A 23,260-nucleotide genomic window follows, 5' to 3' on the forward strand; every position below is an offset into this window, starting at 1 on the left:
ACAAAGTTTTGTGTTTTATAATACTTTATAATACTTTTATCTTTATGTTTTTCTTCTAACGAACATATCTGAACAAGTTTATGATTTCATTTTGTTTGTATTTAATTTATTAATTATAAATATTATTTAAAAAAGAAATAATTATTATACATAATTATAAAGTTTTAATATTTAAAAAGTCTAAACTAAAAGTTTAAAATACTTAATTTAAAAGTTGTTTAGGATAAACTTACTGTACTTGTTCCTCCGGATACAAAACTGCTAGAATCCAAACAACAAACACATAATGTTTGTCCAACAAAGACATCCTCAAATACTGATAAAAGCTAGACTCAAACATTAAAAACTGGTTAACTGGTTGCTGTTCAACAACAATTTTAAAAAACAGTAACACAAAGTTAATGTTTTTCAAAATTATTGTTAAAGAGCACATGTTTTGCTTTCACACTTTCTCAACGAAAAGTGAGAGTTTTGCATTCATTTATAAAACCTAAGATAACTTTAATATGTACCTTGTCATCACTGGAATAATAACGTAAGCTGAAATCTCCATAACCCCATCCTAGTCGAAACTGAGTACCAGGAAATAAAGCCTAAATAAAATTTGAAAATAATAAAATGATAAGAGTATAGGTGTGATAAAACTTCAATGAATTTAAATTTATAAACCTTATTGCTTTCTGTACAGTGGATTGATCGCTCACTAACAACAATTTGACCAATAGGACTTTTCATTTCTAAATATATTTTCAAATAAAAAACATAATAATAATAAAATATACAACATAATTAATAGTAAAGACATAACATAATAATACTAATAAGAATATCTTATATATTTATTATAAAATAGAACTAAAAAAAATTTCATTAAGTAATAAAAATTACAACAAACTTTAAGATTTTTTTTCAACAAATTTACTTCAATACAGCAACAACAAATTTACTTTAACACAGCAACAACAAATTTACTTTAACACAGCAACAAGGCTGCAAACAACTGCTATTTAAGAAATGAGTTACTAGGAAGTTATATTTATGTTATATTTTTTTTTAACTAAGTTATGAGTTACTAGGAAAAAAGGATATAAGTTACTAGAAAGTTGTATACTAATTTTTTGTTCATTAATAAAAAACAAACAACAACAAAAGAAAACAAAAGAACAAGAAAATGGTATACAGAAAATTCATAAAAATGGAATTCTGAAAATGAAATGGAGAAAAAAAACTAATCAAGAGTGAGAAAACGGCTTAAAACGGCCTAAAGTAGGATAAAGTAAAATGGCAAATAGGATTAAAAAATGAGCAAGTACGATCTTGTGAAAAGAAAACATGCAATGGATGGCTTCTATAGAAGATTAGTAAATATAAGAAGAACAAGAACAAGAAGCACAAAGTATAAAATATAAATGTATATAAAATATTGTATATAAATTTATGTAAATATTGTGATTTATCATAAAGAATAATGATTAGCAGTAAACTGGGTTTTGCTAAAGTTAAAATTTGCCAGTCACAAACTCCAAGCTGTCACAGAAGAGAGATAACATTTAATTTATTGGAACAATTTCCTAACTAAAATCTCTCAAGTCATACTGAAAATTTAATACTATATAAATAAAATAACTATTTTTTAGAAAAATATTATTTATAAATTTTATAACTTTCTACAACTCATTACACACTAAGAAATAAAGGTAAAATGGGGTGTTTTTTTTATACCTTAACGCATATTTACTGCTACTTAATCCTAATATGAAAAATAAGTTTAATATATATATATATATATATATATATATATATATATATATATATATATATATATATATATATATTTATACATAAATATATAAATATATATATACATAAATATATATATACATAAATATATATTTACATATACATATACATATATATATATATATATATACACATAAATATATATATATATATACATAAATATATATATATATATATATATACATAAATATATATATATATATATATATATACATAAATATATATATACATATATATACATATATATATATATACATATATATATATATATACATATATATACATATACATACATACATACATATATATATATATATATATATATATATATATATATATATATATATATATATATATATATATTATATATATATATGTATGTATATGTATATATATGTATATATATATATATATATATGTATATATATATATGTATATATATGTATGTATATATATATATATATTATATATATATATATATATATATATATATATATATATATATATATATATATATATATATATATATATATATATATATATATATATATATATATATATATATATATATATATAGGGGAAAGGCGCCTATGATGGCATACTTAACTTTGAAGCTTCATTATTCAGTATCCTGAAGACCAATAATAAAAGTTTTGATATGGATACATTCCTTGTTACATCTAGAACAATAATTACCCTGGGAGTTTTCATCAGTTTTATTTTTTTTATAAGTTATTCTTATTGTAAAAAAAAGCACAAGTATGCCATCATAGGCAACCACTGCTCCTATGATGGCATAGGGGAGGTTAGGATCGAGGGTAACTTAATGATTTCATTTAACCTTAGAGTCTTCCCTCAGAAAAGCCAGAAATTACTCGAAACCATCCTAATTTACCATTTCATGCTACACACCAGCATTGTAAAATTTTGCGCATGCGCATAGGATATATTGCGTTTTACATATTTTTTTGGCCAAAAAAAATTTTTGGAGCATCGCTCTCTTTTAACTTTACTTAAAAATAAGTTTTTCTTATAAAAAAAAAAGGTTTTCCCAACTTGTCAATATTTCAACACCCCCAACTCCTCAGTATGCCATCATGGGTAAAATTCATCATTTTCATTAAAACAAGCTGTGTCTGCTTTGTTCAAAAGATAAAATTAAAGTAACTATTCCACTAAATGCACAAAACTTGAATATAAAATGCATGAAAATTTCATTTCTGCACAGTTAATAGTAAAATCACAATCTTAAATATATGAAGGAAATAAAACTACCACGATTTTTGCTGATTATAAAAACAATACTTGTGCACAAGCGACATTTTTTAACTAAAACTAATGTAAAGTCAGTATAGTCATGTAGGTCTAATCATTTTTTTACCAAAACCAATTTTAATGGAAATATGACCGGTATGCCATCATAGGCGCCTTTCCCCTATATATATATATATATATATATATATATATATATATATATATATATATATATATATATATATATATATATATATATATATTTATATGTATGTATATGTATATATATGTATATATATATATATATATATATATATATATATATATGTATATATATATATGTATATATATGTATGTATATATATATATATATATATATATATATATATATATAATATATATATATACACCATTGTATATATATATATATATATATATATATATATATATATATATATATATATATATATATATATATATATACAGTGGTGGCCAAAAGTCCTGAAACATCATATTTTATGTTATGAAATCAATATATTTGTGTGAAAAACAATTTATTAGTAAATTTTTTTATTTTTTTCAATAAATTAAGTGTTTATAACAATTTTAAAGATGATATTGTACAATAGTCTAGTGTAATTTCATGGATCCACACTGATTTGATTGCTTCAACTGAATCATTATAGGATCTAGGCTTTTTGGCAGCAACTTTTACTTTCATAATATGCCAACAATTTTTAATAACATTAAGATCTGGTGATGACCCAGGCCAATTTTCAAGGGTTTGAATTCCTTCATCAGCAAACCACTTCTTTACAATTTTGGCTGTGTGGCATGGTGCACCATCCTGTTGGAAATAAGTGCAGTTCAAGATCTGCATGAAAGGTGGCAACTTCTCCTTCATAACGTCCAAATAGACTTTGCTGTTTATTGTGGTATTCTTGGGCATTATCCATAATGGCCCACGTCCTTTGGCAGAAATAGCACCCCAAACCATACAAGACACAGGAGCCTTGAAACTGCTAACTGTATATTTTGGCATATATCTACAGTTTTTTGGTCTTCTTACAAAGTTGTTTGTAACATTAAATTGTTTAATACATGTTTCATCAGAAAAAAAAACTTTAGACCAATTTTCTCCATTCCAATTTTTGTAGCGCTGACAAAATGTGTTTCGATCTTTTAGGTTTTTTAATGATAAAAAAGGTTTTTTTGCTGGCTTGCATGCCTTCATTTTGAAATCAACCAAAAGCCTTCTTCTAACTGTTCGGTCACTTACTTTTTTCTCAATAAAAATTTCTTTTGAAATCTCGTGTGTAGACAGCCGTGGATTTGCATGGCTGATCCGACCAATAAGTTTGTCAGTTCTTGAGGTGGTTGCTCTGGGCCTGCCTGATCTCATCTTTGAAGTAAAATTTAATTGGGGCTCTTCTTTATGCCTTTTTAAAGTTCTACTTACAGTTGATAATGAACAACCAAGCTTTTCAGATATTTCTCTTTGAACTAAACCTTGTTCATATAATGCAGCAATAATTCCTCTTTTTTTAGGTGAAAGTTCTGGCATAATATAGCTGATAAACTGCTTATGAATAATAAAAAACGATAATAAATTGCGCAATATACAAATATGTAACTATAAACATATTGCTATATAAAAACAAAAGCATCAAACTTTCAAAATTTATACTTTAGATCAAAAATAAATTTTTTTGGTCGTTAAATGTTTTGTTCCAAAACTTTTGGCCACCACTGTTTATATATATATATATATATATATATATATATATATATATATATATATATATATATATATATATATATATATATATATATATATATATATATATATATATATATATATATATATATATATATATATCTTATCTTAATATATATAAAGGGCAATGTGTGTGTGTTTGTTTGTTTGTTCTCTATAGAAATCCAAACCGCCAGACCGATCTCGATGAAATTTGGCATGGGGGTAGTCCTCCAGGCGGAGAAGGTTCTTAGCTGGGTTTTGACCCCGTACCCCGACCCCCGGGGTCAGGGGGGCCCAAATTGGGTCCATGTTGGCTCTGCAGCCTCAGCCGTGCGATTTGGTGAAAACTTTATAAAACAAAAGTTGTAGAGCACCCCTGTTTTAGTATGGGCGGATCACGTTTCCGGACCCGTAACACTTAACTCTTTAGAACTCTTTCTGAACTCTTTAGAACCATCTGGATGTCCTCCTCACATTCTTCACCTGAAAGTTGGAGCACCAATCATTCTCCTTTGCAACCTCGACAGTCCCAAGCTCTGCAATGGAACTCGACTCATCATTAAAGCTATCCTTTCAAACTTGATTGAAGCAACTATACTGACTGGATGTGGCAAAGGTGAGAATGTCTTCATTCCAAGGATTCCAATGATTCCCAATGACCTCCCATTCAGTTTCAAGCGCCTCCAGTTTCCAGTCAGGCTGGCTTTTGCCATGATCGTTAACAAAGCGCAGGGACAGTCACTCAAAGTGGCTGGCATCAATTTGGAACAGCCCTGCTTTTCTCACGGCCAGCTCTATGTTGCATGCTCCAGAGTTGGATCTCCACGAAATCTTTTCATTTTGACTCCAGAAGAAAAAACCAAGAACATTGTCTATCAGAAGGCTCTTCAGTGAAAGAAATCCTCTTTAAAGAAGTCCTATTAAAAGAAAACAATAACAATCCAATGTGAAGAAATTACCCATGATTTAACTTTTGTAACATGTTCAACTTTTTTTTCCAGTGTGAGAGAACAATTTAATTGAAAAATTTGAGTAAATGTTCTTTTGGAAAATCTTAATTTGTTGTTTTTAAGTGGAAAATAAACTAAATGTCTTTTTCTTCCTTAATGTCTTTCAGTTATTTCATAGCTTCAACCAACAGGGTCACATTTTGTGGGATTATTGTGCAACACTAAAAAATATTGCACAATCTTACTGTGCATAGCCCAAAATTAGTATAACAAAGTTCCAGATGCTCATTTACTTTTAAATATTGGCCCGGGCAACGCCGGGTAACTCCAGCTAGTATATATATATATATATATACATAAATATACATATATATACATAAATATATATATATATATATATATACATATATATATATATATATATATATATATATATATATATATATATATATATATATATATATATATTTGTATGTATAATTCTTCAAATAATTTAAACTCTTTTTATATATAGGCTGAATACTTGTATAAATTTATATCTTACTAATCAATTTGTAATTTTAGTTTAAAAATTTAAATTCAGTTTAAAAAATTCTTAAAAAAATATTTTGTTCTAACTTTTTTTTTTTCCTTAATATTAAAATATACTCTTAATTTTCTTTTAATTATTACTACAATTATCAACATGTTTTTTCTTTGTTTATTATTATAACCTGCAAATTGTAATTTATACATGTTTATTTTTAATGTATTTCAATGTGCTTTAAATTCATTACACACGCACAATTTAAATTCATTACACACGCATAATTTAAATTCATTACACACGCACCATTAAATTCATTACACACGCACAATTAAAGTGTGCAGAGTAAAAGCGGGTCAAACCGATCACCGAACAATAAAAATCAAGTAACTTATTTAGTATTATTTTTAAAAATTTTTTGACTATTTTTTTAAATAAGATAAAAAATACCAACAAGCACGTTATTTATTAATTTTTTTTTTAATTGTATTTTAAGATATGAAAACTAGAAAAAAAAAAAAGGATCGCTTTTGGCAGAAAGTCTGTTAAAACCGATCAATATAAAATACATTTAATAAATTTAACATTTTATATATGTAAATGTATATATTTTTATATATTTTTTATATACCATACAGAAATATGCTATATATTTTTTATACAGCATACAGAAATAATAAAAGATTTAAGGTTTACATTTTTACAACAACAAAAAATCTGAACCCATTACAAAATTTTTTGGCAAACATGTTTTGTTGCAGAGCCAAGTATTGCAATTTGGATTCTCGCATGACATCATGTCCGAATGTAATTCTTTTTTACACTTTCTGCATTTAATAACTTTTCTTTTTTTGGCTGAAGGTGTTGTAATCGGTTCTATATTTTGAGTTACTTCTTTTTCAGCAGGGTTTGGCAATGGCATTATGAGTTTGCAGATGGTTTTATGCTTTTTAGCTTGTTTTCAGCTAATTTGAGTTGCTTAACTTCTTCTCTTTTTTTGAGATGATCTGCAACATCGTGTTCTGTAATACACTGGCCAGCAATTTTTGGAATATTAGGTTGCCTCGATTTTTTTACCTGAGTCTGATTTTTCCATTTCAATTTTCATTCTCTCATGTAGTGCTCTGTACTTGTTGAACCTCAAACCTGCTGTTGCTGGTTCAGAAGATAATGCTAAAGACTTTATTGTTCACAGTAGCGTTGAAGACTTCAGTTGATTAAATGTTTGGGAGATAGCTAATGCCTGTTGATTGATTTGGTTGTTGTTAAGTGGAAATAACCCAGTATATTCAAAACCAGCAATAGCCTGCAAACTTGTAAAACACTTACCGCTCTCATACACCTGTTTGAGCAACCTAGGAAAATTTTTTTTACCCAAGTTTTTGCATTTTGTGTCTTTGTAATGTTTGGTGAGAACTGCCTTAAACACTTGCTTATTATGGCAATAGACACCTCTGTCCAGTGGCTGAAGAATGTGAGGTGAGTGGGCTGGTAGACAAATCAAAATTATATTGTTTTCCCGACATAGCAATACAGCTGCTAAACTGACGTGAGATATGTATGTCCATCAAGATGTAAAATATGAGTACCACTAATAGCTTGACATTCTGGTATATACACTTCCTTCAACCATTCAATAAATGTCATGCTCCATCCAACCAGATTTAGAAATTGAATATTTGGTGCCAGTCGGACCACGTAAAACCCACTTAGCTCTAAAGTTTCGTTTTGCTTTGTATGCCACAAATGGTGGTGTAAAGTATCCATCAGCATTACAGCTATTGTTCACTGTATAATGGACTTTTTCATTGTTACCAGTGAGTTTCAAAACACGCTTTGCACCTTTTCGACATACTACAGTTGCTTTGCCTTGATCACCACAGAAACCCATTTCATCGCAATTCCAAATGTGACAACCAGAAGTTATCCCAGACAATTGATATTGTTTAGTGACAACTTTAAAATAATTATCAATTATTTCTTGCGTACAAGAAGCGGCTCTGGCAGATGCTTAAGTGTGAGTTTTTCTTGTGGAAATTTCTTTAGACTATCGGTTTATAAATGCATAAAACCAGTCTTTGCCAGGCCTGCCGTTTTTAAATAGGCCTGATTGATTTGTACGAGGAAGGTAACCCCACACGAAGTCCATGACATCATTTTGTGTTAAACTATAAACCCAATCACATAGGAACTTAAACGCATGCACCATATTTGACTCTGTTTGCTGTGAGAGTACGATTGTTGATCCTGATCCTTTGAAGCTAGCATTGTTGTTGTTTTTGCAACCTACTAGAGTTGAGAATGGAATGCCATATTTGAATGCAGCTTTTCTAATTGAAGTATTTTTTCTTTTATATCATTTAACGCAGCTTCTATATCTTCTTCATTGTATGACTTTTTACTTGTTGTCATCTTGAAAGTGAATAATTAATAAATATCATTGAGTCATTTTTGTAAAATAACTTTATATAAGAAGAACCCGGAACTAACACATGAGAAAATCCAATAATTTAATTCACCTAGGTATCTATTTTAAAAATTCACATACTACTTAATAAAGGAATTTAAAGTAAATATGTGAATGATCGGTTTTACCAGAAAAAAATTAATATTAATTTTTCTTACTTTTTTGTCTAACTTTTAACAATAAAACGAAAAGAAAATTATGTAATCGGTATTAAAATTAAATTTTCTACAAGATAGAGGTAAGATTATTTTTAAACGAATTATGGTTCCTGAATTATTACGATAGCAAATAAAAGAAAAAAGCAAATTTTTACGACTTTCTTTTAAACTTTTATAAAAATAAAATGACTGAAAAAAGACTTTATTTTGGATTTTATTTTGGATTTCGGATTTTATTTTGACACATTTGAATAGAGAAGATGATTCTCTTTCTTCCGGTGTTTTTATTTTTAAATATTCCTATCAGTTCCGGTTTTATTTAAATTTTTTGATCAGTGATCGAAAAAATAGTATGATCGGTTTGACCCGCTTTTACTCTATTTTTTTATTTACATTTTTAAAAAAGTATTAATGCTTTTAATCTTATTTAATGATTTAAACAAAAAATGTTGTTGACAATGTTTGCTGAAAGTATTAATTGCAACACAGACTTTAAATCATGCATAGTTTGGATTGAAAACCTTTTTTTTTAGTTGTTGCTTAAAAATGTATAACTTTGAAGTTTTGACAAGTGATAGAATCCAGAAAAAGTTTTTTGTTCGTGTTATCTTGCTGAGTTTGAAGACAAAAGAATGTTTTAATATGTACAATATTTTTATATTTAATAAAGTTATGAATTATTAATTTGATTAATTATATATTATTATATTAATTTTCTTACAAAAAAGTTTAACTTGATCAACCCTGTTATGAATTCTGATGGCACAGAAATAAATGATGATGAGATACTATTGCACTGTCTAAAGGAAGTATTGATTGTTTTAAATTCAGAACAAATCTGGACTCGTGAAATCCCTGTCACTTTAATGTCTGAGCAACAAGAGAGTTATAATCCAATAATTTTATGAATTTGCTATAAATTTAATCAGCTGTTTAAATTATGGTTCTAAGTTTTTTAGTAATTTTTTCATTATAGTTATTGCTTTTTTTTTAAACAAAGCAATTGATATTTAGTAAATCCATTGTTTTATATATTTTTTTACTAATTCTGTTTTTGCACCCCAACCGCGTGCAGCTTTGTCTGCCAACAGTTTAATGCCATGGTTCGATTTTAAATCAATTTTGTCATACCAATCACCTATAGTTGCAACTAGTCAAACTCCACAGTAAACAGAGAACACCTTTTGTGTATTTCCTTTTGTGTATAACATGCTTGTTCTTCCCCAACACATTTTTGTAGCTTTACAAAAAGCAAAGGACAAGGTTTCATAATAGCCATTTGCAGAGCATTCTCTTGTCAGAATACTATTTAAAGAACTTATACAATACAACCTGTAAGTTTTTACATTTTTTTTATTGTGTAGTTAAATTGTATTGTTATCGTTGTCATCTTTGTTTTAGCATCTTTTTATGTTGTGATAAGTAATAAATATTTTTAATTGTTTTATTTTAAATATAAATAAGGCAAATTCCATTTTAACTTTTTTAACCAAACTCATTTATTAAAAATGCAAGAGAGTAAATATAAATATTTTAATCTGCATTTATATCTTTAGTGACACAGCCAACAGAACAAAGATTCAATAACATATTCGCATGATTTTTTATTTTTGTTATATTTGATGCAGATAATCTGCGGTGCTTGAACTAAATTGAGCAATGAAAGCCAACAGAGAAATATGAAACATTTCTATTGAAAAAACTTTTTATATATAGGAGGCTAAGTAATAAAAACAAAGAAAAATGAACAGATGTTCAGAATAAACACAGATTTATTTTAAGAAAAAAAAGTTTATACACAGTCATAGTCAACAGTAATTTTATCGTTAAAGTATACTTAAAACAAAACAGGATATATAAGGAAACAAAAATCTTCATTAAATACAAATGTTTAAGTTACTTTAACACAAATATACATATGCATAGAGATATCACTATTTGAAAATGAATAAATATAAAATGATAGGAGGTATAAGAAAAAGGAAAAACATTATTGCTTTAGTGTAATCATAATTTATGTAGTGGTGGTAATAAACTTCTCCTCAGAATCTTTGTTTATTATTACCAACATTTTGATAAGGATCAGCACCAATACCTAGTTTATCCCATCAGATAAACATTATCACTATTTATGCTTTACCTGACAATTTACGCCTGCTCCATACTGGAGTAAAAAAGGACTTCACTACAAACAGCCAAAACCCTATACCCAAATTTGGAAAGCACTAATATTTTTAATGAAATAATATGGAAAGTAAGAAATGCGAATTCAATATCAAATAACATAACAAAATGAAAAATAATTAAATCAAAATATTAAACATAACACAAAAAAATAAAAAAAAAAATAAATAAAAAAAATAAAATAAAAAATTATTATACAAAAACAAAAAATAAAATGAGCACTTACCCGTATCACTGGTCAAAAAATTTGTTGAAATAAAAAAATAAAAAATATAATGAGTTCTAATAGAAAAAACTAAAATACAACATAACACCGCAAACATAAAATGTTATAAAATAAAACTTTATTAAAACCACAGCTAGTTGCTGGTAATTATTGGAGAAACACACTCAAGTTGATAAGAAAAAGAAACATATGTAAAATTGGAAAAACAACAAAAACAAAATATAAAGTATACAAACACCTCACGCTGTCATAGATACATTGATCAAATTTTGCTAACCAATTAAAAATATAACATAACGAACAACCCGCGAAAATCAAATGAGTCTTAGAAATCGAATAGAAACAATAATAATTTAGAAATCTTACATAAGGCGTGAAAAAAATAAACATTATGTAAAATAGATTAAAATGAGATAAAATGTATAAACCAATATAAGCAAACCATCTTTAATAACAACCAAACCATTTAAATATATATATATATACACATACATATACACACATATATATTTATTATATATATAAATATATACACACATATACATATACACACACATAGATATGTATACATATATATATATATATATATATATATATATATATATATATATATATATATATATAGATCTATAGTTTGTTGTCTTTGGGAAGAGTGGAAGGAAAAAAGTGATTCTTACGCCAACACATACGTCACTTTTAATTACTTTTGACTTTCGTCCAACATTTGCGCGTTGGACGAAAGTAAAAACTTGCCTGACTCGCAAGGGAGTGCAGCTACATCGACTGAAAAATAGCCTGACTCGCAAGGGAGTGCTGCTACATCGACTGACAAATAGCCTGACCCGCAAGGGAGTGCTGCTACATCTACTATCTTTTAGCCTGACCCGCAAGGAAGTGTTGCTACATCAACTGAGGGTTTGGTTGGGGCAGGCAGTCTATCAATTAATAAAAAAAAATAATTCCGGTCTTGCATTTTAATTTTTACTTTTTGTCAACAAAATATGGAAAAAACTTTCGGACAACATCTACGGGTTGTATATATATATATATATATATATATATATATATATATATATTGCATATAACAAAATTGTATATAACAAAAATAATTTTTGAACTTTATTTGGGCTACCCTTTGATTTGATGTGGTTTGTGATCAGGAAAATTAGTTCAAAATTGCAAACTTGAATAATGTGTTTTAGGGACAGCTCAATTAACTTTACTTTTTAACAGGTCCCTATTATTTTGAAAAAAGAAGTTTTTTCAAAAGTATGTCATGTTGGGTATTAAAAGTAGCGAAATTATGTAAAAATTTCAAAAAAAAAAAAAAAATAATTTCATACTACAATTTATATTTTAGATTTAATTGCACAAAAATGGTTTTTTAACTAGAAATAAAAAAGTACATTTTTACAGGTTTTTAATAAAAATAAAAATTTTTTAATTTATTTTTTATAAAACAATTATTATTTTTGAAATTTATATATTATTTTGCTTCTTTTGAGTACCAGGTTGACCTACTTTTAAGGAACTTTTTTTTTTTTTTAATTTTAGGACCCCATTGAATAGTAAACTTAATTGAGCTGTAACTAAATATTGGAATAATGCTTTGAAACTTTAATGATTTACTTTTTTCATCAATTAACAAAATTTAAACATCTAGCCACTTAATTATTAAAAAATAGTTTTTTTGAACTGGCACACATAGACACACATAGACACACATAGATACACATGCATATAACAATAAGTAGTTAGCAAAGTTAACAGCAAGCAATAAAATTGTTGTTAACTTATATATACACATACAAATGTATATATATATATATACATACACACACATTATATATATATATATATATATATATATATATATATATATATATATATATATATATATATATATATATATATATATATATGCCAATGTTTACTTATTATGATCCTTATTTTTCTTCCTTTATTGCTATAAGGTATTAAAACACATTTGGGGTTGTATTAAAACAGGTAGGACTCTTTTCTTTTTTTCTTTTCTTTTCTTATATTGTTGGTGTTGAGTATAGCCTAAGGCTTTTTTAATAAAGTATTTATGACTTCTATGGGATATCCACAAACTATTGCAACTTGTGCTAAGATTTGAGCTCTTTTATCAGAATATTGTTGTCAGATATAAGTTTGTTATATCTCAGGGCTTGATTAAAAATAATGTTAGATTTTAGGTGTAAAGGGTGATTTGATTCATAATGTAAAAAACACATCGTAGGTTTAGTAGTTATAATATCACCAACATTATTTTTATAAATGGTCCATGAAGTCCATGAAATTAATGGTGGACTGAGAATGGTTAAAAACAAATTCGATGGAATTAAGCATATTATTCATAAAACCAAAAACTTCCAGCAGATTTTCAATCAATCCATGAAATATGAAAAAAATGTCATCAATATATCTTTTATAGAGCGGGATTGAATTCTGAAAATTACTTAAAATTTCTTTGTTTAATCTACTTAAAAAAAGGTTTGCATATGGTAGTGCCATTCTTGTCCCCATAGATGTACCTGAAATCTGGTGATAATGTTGACCAGCAAAATTAAAAATACTATGGGTTAAAATTGTTTCCAAAATTATATCTATAAAAGCTATTCATACTCTCTTTGTCAAGAATACCTCCCCCTTTATCTGCTTTTTTTATAACAATATTATTATTAACCTCAAATGAGAATAATGCTTGATGTAGTGTGTGTGATAAATTACTCTTATTATTTGGTTTCCTATAGTTAAGTAAAGTTGTTAAATCTTCATCAACTTTTTCACATAAAAAAATTGAAAGATGCGTTTATAGGAAGTTTATTAACCTGAAGCTTACCATCGTATTTTTTTAATTTTCAATTGATGATGAGTAAACTCAATTAGGGATGTAGGTAGAAGAGGAAGTAAATTTTAGATCCATTGCTCAGTACAAGTTCCTCTGCCACTGTAACATTATGTTTAGACAGAATGTTGATTAACTTATTAGTAAAAATAATAGAAGTCTTTAACTTCTCACATTTAATAAAATGGTTGTATGCCTTATGAGTCATTATAGGTGTTGGAGGGGGTACAGATCTTTCATGGTAAATGGTTGTCATTCCCTCTCCAACGTTGATGCAATAATTAATTTTCGTATGTCAACCTGAAAAAATATTAAATGAAAAATTGAAAATAACAAAGTGATGCACCTAATTAGCACAATTACACATGTTAATAGAATTAAATTCCTTCTGTATAGATATCACCAAAAGTTTATAAAATATTCTTCTCTTCCACACAATTAATTTTTTATTTTATACCACAGTTTTCTTATTTCTAGGTTAATTGCTTTCATTACAACTAACCTAGAAATAAGAAAACTAAATTTATATAAATTTAGTTTTTTAGTTGTTGCTTATATGTTAGTTTATATTTACTGAAGCATATAATAGTTTTTAATTAATATATCTAAATTTTTGATGTACAAAGCCTTGAATGAATTAAGTTACCAATAACTAATTTATTTATTATTTAGCTACCATAGTTACCAATAACTATTTATTATTTAGCTAACCATCTTCTATGTTCTGCCAATGCGCAAACATATCCAAATCTACGTGACAGTGTCATAGTTATAAAAGGCAAATCACCTAAGTTGTATGTGAGTATTTAATTAAATTATATTTTATTAAGACTAATTTCTGAAATAATTGTTCTTTAAATATTCTTCAAAAAAAAAATGTAAACATTGTTTTTGCAATTTTGATGCTTTTACTGATATTTTTCAGATGAAATGATATAAAAAATATGTTTGTTACAAAAAAATATTTATCAAATTTTACTAAATATGTTTACATGTTTAGTGTGAAGTTGAATAACATGTCCATAAATTACGCAACGCAAAACATATTTTAAAAACAGAAGTAGGAGATAATAAGCTCTTTTATGTGGCAATTTCTATTAAATTAAATGGGCCATTTTGATTTTTTATTTAAATAAAAACTCTTTATTTAAATAAAATATTAATAAATATTTAATAAAGACTATAAATATTTAATAAATAAAAACTCTGCGAGGGAAAACTTTAGACCTTTTTTATTTTGATTATTGTAAAATTCTGTGTTACGTAATTTATGTACAATCCCATAAATGAAAACTTTATTTATTTCAAAGTTTAAATAATTCAAATATGTTTATAAATAAAAATGTATTCACAGTGTATATGTTTTTTTATTTTTGGCAACATGGCTGGATAGTCTAAGAACTAAATTAAATCAGAACACTCTGAATATTCTAATGACAAGTCTGTTAAAGCTCATAAAAAGTTTGCATTCAAAAGGATACTACAGCTGACTAATGCTAATGAAACTGTAAAGATAACTAGAGGTTCAGTTTATTAAATTATAAACCAGGATTGTATCAACGCAACTAAAGCTATTGCTATAAATAACTTAGTAAATCAAAAATTTATGTTCAAGGTAATATTCAAGTATTATTTTTATGAAAATTTATCTGAATTTCTCTGAAAGAAAAAGATTCTGAAGAAAAAGAGTCTAAAAGAAAAAAACTATTGATAAAAACGGCTTTTATAAAAAATTTATAAGAGATCGATGCAGCTCAGATTTAGACATGTCGTCACATGAGAATTATAGGGTTCTATCTGCATTTTTTTTATGTTGTGTGAACTTAACTTTCGATATTTAATTTTAAAATGTTTTAATGCTATTATTCTTTATAGTTATAAATTACAAGTCGTTTATGTTATTGTGGTTTCATTATTAAAATCATATTAGAAAGGTTTCCTTGTTTAGCAATGGAAATTGAGGTTATTTTTGTGTTTTGCAATTTGCTTTATTCTTATTTTGTTTTCAAAACACATGTTTTAGCCTTTTTTACTACCAACTTTTTCATTTTACACATTCTATTTGCATTCATTCGTAATTATTATTATAATTATTATTATTAATTTATATTACTTATTATAATTATTATTATTAATTCTTACTTATTATTATTAATATGTTATTATTATTATTAATACTTACTAATTAATTTATATTACTTACTCTTATTACTAATTATCTTATTCTTATTACTTGTTATTATTTACAAATATTTTTACTAAAATGTTGTTAATCTCATTTTAGTTGTTCAAAGAAGCAATGCGGATCACTGGTTTAGATTTAAAAATCAAGATAATAAAATTTTTCTGAAATTGTTCAGACAAAGTTTTCGAAATTTGCAAATCAAAGTTGGCTAAAATACAAAAAAGAAATATTTTTCCAAACCATCAATATTTTAATAATATTCCTAATGTTTTAAGGTGCTGTTTGCGGGAAGTAGCTCCTTTTAATTACTCCAGATCAGGTTCAGGATCACCACGACCTGCTGCTGGTATCATGTAACCCAGTACTACTTGCCCTATGTCCTACTGCCTTGTAAGGTGCGCTTTTTTAGGCAAAGGCTAGGAGAAACAAAATCCAACTTAAAAATCCCCTGCCTTCAATCCCTGTTAACTGCATCCAGCTAAAATTCCCCTGCCTTGGGGCTCTTGGTTAAGTGAAGGCTAGAGATGGTGTCTCTATAAAAATACTCATCTTGGGCAAATGTTAACTGCATCCAGCTACTGCCTTGTAGAAGGCCTCCTAGGCAAAGACTTTAGGGCTAAACAGAATAATGCTGCTAACCAGCCATGAACCCTTTCTTCATCTATTAGACTGGCATAGATATAAACCTATGTTACATTGTTTCCTGCCTAGGAAGATGAATGCTGGGTCTTCTTGACTCTCCTCAAAGATTTTTGGTTGTGCCTCCTTGATAGTGGCTATGCAACTCTTCCTGTTATATTTTAGTGAGGGTACAGCTAAAACTCAGTTTATTGGTTCTGAGGCCAGCTAGTAGTAAGGTTTCCCAAACTCTCAGATTGGTATATAAAATTCCATCAACAACTGCAAAGTATCAGAGTATTAATAGTGCCATGTTGCGCATGGATAGTGTCAACTCCAAAAGTCACATGCTTGGTTTGGGGGTATACATACGCATCAATTCACCTATTTGTCGTGAAATCAAGTTTGAATTCTTTGACCATTTTTTTAAGTGCTTCCGCTTAGCACCTTTTTACTCTATCACTTTTCTTTTTGTTCTTTATTGTTCTTCTTCTTCCCTAGACTGCATTCTTTTAGGAATAATTTATGGTCAAATATTCATTATGACCATGCCCTTTCTCTCTACCAATATTGTTGTTATTGGTGACTTTAATGCTCATCACACTGAATGGTTGGCTCTAAGGCCACTGACCCTGCTGGTACAAAAAACCTATAACTTCTGCATTTCTTAGTCTTTTACTCAGATAATTAACTTTGTGATTCGTTTTCCTGACAAAACTAATCATTTACCTTCACTCCTTGATTTATGTTTTGTCTCTGAGACAAATTCTCCTTTTTCTCCATTAGATGGTTCTGACCATCTCTTTAAATTCTCTTTAAATTTTTCATCTCATACTTCCTTTTCAGACTCACCCTACCTTCGCACTACTTACTACTACTCTGAAGCTGACAGGGATTCTTTTCATAATTTTCTTTGTGACGATCCTTGGGCTGATGTCTTTTCTCTCTCAGCTGATAAATGCGCCTACTACACAACCTCCAGTCGTTATTCAGTTATTTTATTGTGCTTTAGATGGAAGCAGAGAGGCTAGGGCTATTGCTCTTGATATATCTAAAGTTTGATAAAGTTTGGCAAGCTTGTCTTCTCCATTACATTACTACATTAATGATCTTCCAAAACACCTTACATCTAAAGTAGCTCTTTTGCTGAAAATTCAACTTTATACTCCTGTCTTAACAAAAGGTCTTCTTTTTTCGATTGCTTAGAACAGGATCTGATCTCACTTCTATAACAGATTGGGGCTCACAGTGGCTTGTAAATTTTAACTCCAACAAAACTCAGTTATTTACTGCAAACAATTATTGCAATACTGTTTACATTCCTATACTAATGAATGGCAAACCTCTCATGGAGTTCTCTTTTTTATGCCTCTTAGATTATTGTTTACTACCGACCTTTAATGGAGACTATATATACAATCAATTGCTAAATTAGCATCTGCTAAGGTTGCTTCTCTTTATTGAGCTTGCCATTTTCTTACTCCTGATTCCATTATCTACCTTGTATGGAATACTGCCTAAGCCTTTACAGCAACTAACATAACATAACTACAAGAAAACTTTAATTTTCTTTCATGAAAAGTACAATGTAAACACATTCTACAAATAATTGAGTTTATAGTTATTGATTTGAAGAATTATTTTGTTAAGTGTTTACTTAATAACACTGTAACAGCCATCTCTCTAAACTTAATCAATGAAATTGTTTCATTTAATCCTGTTTGCATATAAAAGAGTAAATATTTAACACAAATACATCAAAGAAATGAAGAGCTGCTTTTTAATATGAACTAATTGTCTATTTTAGGCTGACATATCATGATATTATTTGATCAGCCAAATCTACTTTTGACTTGGTTGTAACCTCAAATTTGGATTTCTTCTGCAACCATAATGAATACATACTGCTAATCACTAGCATGTTTCTTTTATCCATTCAGACACACCACTATACCTTTTCCACTTCTGCTCATAAACATTTACCTGTTTCAGCTTTTGTACATTATTTAGGACTTGACTTATGATCACTTCTTAATGCACAGCATATTTATGTTTTTTAAGTTATCAGGTGTTTCGATAATCCAAAGAAAATGTTAAAGTTATTGGTATACAGGTGAAAATATTTTAGCATATAGTCTTCCATAAAATCTATAACAATAACTCCTGTTTGACAAAATTTTTTATGAGTGTAAAATATTGATCAGTATAATGTGTGAAAAATTTGAAGCAAACTAAAAATGTTTTCTGATAATATTGTAGTTATCAAATATTAACTTAGATCCTAGTCTCTAAATACAACAGTTTAAAAAAAAGTAAGAGAAGCATAAACTTAGATTCTTGTTTCAAAATCACAACAGTTAAGAATTACGAAACATAATTTAGAAATTAAAAAATGTTTTAGAAAAAAGAAACATAAACCTTTTCTATTCATGACTACTGTCAAGCATTTAAAAAAAAATTATTAACCTAAATTTATCAAACAAGCTGCATTGTTATACACTGCAATAAACTTTGTTCTAAAACACATATGAGTATACTTGCACTTCAGCACTGAAGAGAAACTTTTTTTCTTCAGTACCAAAGTGAGTGTATGTAAAATGAGTTTTCATTGTTAATGTTGAACTATATACATCAAAAAAGTGACACAATGTATGTTAAAATAGACAATATTTTGTCCAACCTATTTGTGCAAGGTTCTGGAAGTCATACTACAAGTCAAGTGCCTTCAAGGAAAAAAAGAGGCAGAAAATTAAACTTATTTTAATAAAGTGCAATTTTTCATTACGGTTATATTTCAATTGTTGAAGTATCAACAATTGCACTTTATTAAAACATGTTTATAAAAACATTATAGCGCTAGTTTGAAAAAGTTGATGTTCACAAATACAAAAACAAATAAAAACAGAATGAACTTTATGACTTTAAAAATTTTATAATCTCCTGATGAATGACCAGGGTGAACTTTGGTTTTATTTTTGTTGTTGTTTAATTATTAAACTTGAGTTTGGTAAAGTGTTTTAAAATACTCTATTAAAATTGTTTAGTCATGTTATGTATAATGTTATGAGTTATAAAATTATAGATTAATTAATGCAATTGCATAACATTAATGTAATTAATGTAATTGCATAACATTAGTCATTTTATTCAATTTATCATCATAGAAACTATCAGTCAACATAAAAGCGATCAGTCATTTCAATTAATTCATCAATATAATATATAATATAATATATATATATATATACAACCCTCAGAATTAGGGTCGGCATTCGGCAATGCCGACCTAACTGCTAACCTGAAAGTATTCGAGATCAGCAAAAAATTGCTGACCTTGTTTCAATGTTTTATGCTTAGACCTTTGTATCAAATAATTTTTGCCAAACTCAAAAAGATTGAGGTTGGCAAGTTATTGCCGACCTCATTTTTCCTAATTCCGAGGGTTGTACATATATACACACATATATATACACACACACATATATACACACATATACACACACACACACACACACACACACACACACACACACACACACACACACACACACACACACACACACACACACACACACACACACACATATATATATATATATATATATGAGTAGAGAAAAGACAAACTTAAGGCTCAATTGATATTAACTACAACATGTTTGTTGTAGATGTATGCAAGAATAATCAACAGAAGTTAAAAACTGCATTTCTCCTCCAATTGTATATCTTGTTGAACTATTAGAAACTTGAGTGGAACATGCCTTCCCTGGATTAACACATTTTTATTGACATTAATTTTACTTTTAAAAAAAGTAATAATTACTCTGTAGCCTGTTTTTGACACATAGCTTTAGTCAAACTATGTTATATTTAGAGTAAATAATTGCTGTTATTTTAAAAGTACAAGAAGTTACAATTTTCATTTTTAACATTAAATTTTTTTGTTAAATTCGTTGCATTACCATAATAATGTAAACTCTAGAAATTATTAAAAGCTATTATATTTTTGCAAAAAATTAAAGCTTTTTAACAAAATTTTTAAAAGATGTTTTACTTTTTAAATATTTATGAAAATTATCCTTTTTTATAACATATAGTAATACATTTTAAAACTATAAAAATGAGAAATATTATGATGTCCATATGTTATAATGATAACATATGGACATCATAATATTTATAATGATAACATTATTGACAACAAAAACTACCTTTTACTGGTACAGCTGAAGGTATTAGGTTACTTAAATAATGAAAAAACAGCTTCTCAATAGAACTGTTTACAACTGGAGATGTTCCAGATTGACTAATAAACTCAGCTGTTCGAAGTGAACGCTTAATTGGATGTGGTCTTTTAAACAACTAAAAAACAAAGCGATTTAATACTATCAAATTTTGCATAAATATATATAAATAAATATATTTATAAATATATATTAGCCCATCCCATATTGACTCTTATGAACAAATTTTAATACACGGAGTGGCATAAAATGCTCCCAAGGTATTGCTTTCTTAACGAAACTTTTTTATTTCTTATTTTGGATAACTATTTATATGTGCACTACTCTTTTAAAGTTTAAATTGTTTACATTTTAAAATTTTTTAAGAGCATTTACAAACAATTGGTGCAAATAGAAATTTAAAAATCATTAGCTATATAATTACGCTATTATAAAGAAGGTTTTTTAACAATTGTGCACATTTTAACTATTATTTAATTTAAAAATGCTCAAGTTCATTATGAAATATAAAAAAACATGATTTTCAAACACAATAGCATTGAGAATAAACTGTTAGCTGTTGCATTTTAATCATCAGAATGTTAAGGGGATCTGCTTGGAGAAGCAGGCTCTATTTGCAGGAACCCCATAGACCTTAAAAGGGTAAGTAACAGCAGGGTAAAGATAAAACTATTTCACTTTAAAATACCTTTATGCAAAAAACAAAATATATAAGTTTCTAATATTAAAATTATTTACATTTAGACTTTTGAAAAGTGCAGAGATTATTGTGAACTGAGGACCATTGGGTAAAAAGTAACAAATATGGAGCTATATGAAATTCAAGTTGCATTTTCATCAAAATCAGCTAGGTTCTTATTCTGAGTTATGAAACACTCAAAAAGATCAATAGAATAGCTGACTACATTTTTCTCTCCTGGGTTTTGTGGTTTTTGACCTGCAACTTAATTGATTTGGCAATTTTTAAAGTAAAACTTGATTTCATAAGTTTTAATTTAAAGCAATGATGTAAAAACAGATAGAATCAATGCTGAAATCCATCTGAACTCTGTTTTAGTTGATAAAGCCCAGCGCCTAGATCTTGAGTTGTATATTTCACCAGACTACTGGTTAATTCTTGATATTCTAGGTCATAGTTTGAAAAAATGACTACAGATGAGACCTCCCTCAAACTTTATGGATACAATAAATTTCAAAGTTTAAAATCTTTCAAAGTTCTCCTGAACTGATCAGAACTCACAGCAAAATTGTATATCTGTTGACCATAGTTTAAGAAATATCATTATTATTAAGGTATATTATTTAAAGATGTTGAGTAACTTATACAAAACTATTTTTGGATTTCCTTTAAATGACACCTCTGATAATGACACAGCCAGAAACAACAAAAACCACCTATAAATATTAGTCAATGGAAGGACAAACGCCAAAATGGAAAAAGTACTTTACTAAGTAAAACATTAAAGAGAACTCCACAATCTAGAAAATGATCACAAAAATAACAAAAACCCACCAAACAATAAGTAGCATGTCAAAAGATAGAAGTTTTTAAAGCTTGTTATATTAAATAACCGCTTGTTGTCTTCCATTTAAATAACCGCTTGTTGTCTTCCATTTAAATAACCGCTTGTTGTCTTCCATTTAAATAACCGCTTGTTGTCTTCCATTTAAATAATCGCTAGTTGTCTTCCATTTAAATAATAGGTTGTCTTCCATTTAAATAACCACTTGTTGTCTTCCATTTAAATAACCGCTTGTTGTCTTCCATTTAAATAATAGGTTGTTGTTTTCTATTCAATTTATTGCTTGTTGTCTTCCATTTAAATTATTGCTTATTATCTTCCATTTATGTTCATAGAAAGTGAAGCATTTAAAAAAACTTGTTTTGTGTTTAAATCCCAAGTGCCTTGCCAAAAAAGATTAGGATATATAATGCTAAAAAATTTTTGATGTCAAAATATTTCATCAATTGCATCTGATACCTTGTTGATGATCTGTTAAAACAATAATTACATTTCTG

At 27.5% G+C, this 23,260-nt stretch overlaps 1 protein-coding gene across 1 annotated transcript in view; it reads right to left on the reverse strand.

Annotated features, from left to right (window-relative positions):
- Nucleotides 1-23,260, reverse strand: part of LOC100207412 (WD repeat and FYVE domain-containing protein 3) — a 226,494-nt gene that overhangs the window by 21,140 nt on the left and 182,094 nt on the right. Inside the window, exons 47-50 of the mRNA XM_065796046.1 lie at nt 21,208-21,358; nt 670-737; nt 513-593; nt 234-326 (exon numbers count right to left, since the gene is read on the reverse strand). Of these exons, the coding sequence (XP_065652118.1) occupies nt 234-326; nt 513-593; nt 670-737; nt 21,208-21,358 (393 nt within the window). The remainder of the gene's footprint in view (nt 1-233; nt 327-512; nt 594-669; nt 738-21,207; nt 21,359-23,260) is intronic.

The sequence above is a fragment of the Hydra vulgaris genome, chromosome 04 (assembly GCF_038396675.1).
Source record: "Hydra vulgaris chromosome 04, alternate assembly HydraT2T_AEP".
NCBI lineage: Eukaryota > Metazoa > Cnidaria > Hydrozoa > Anthoathecata > Hydridae > Hydra > Hydra vulgaris.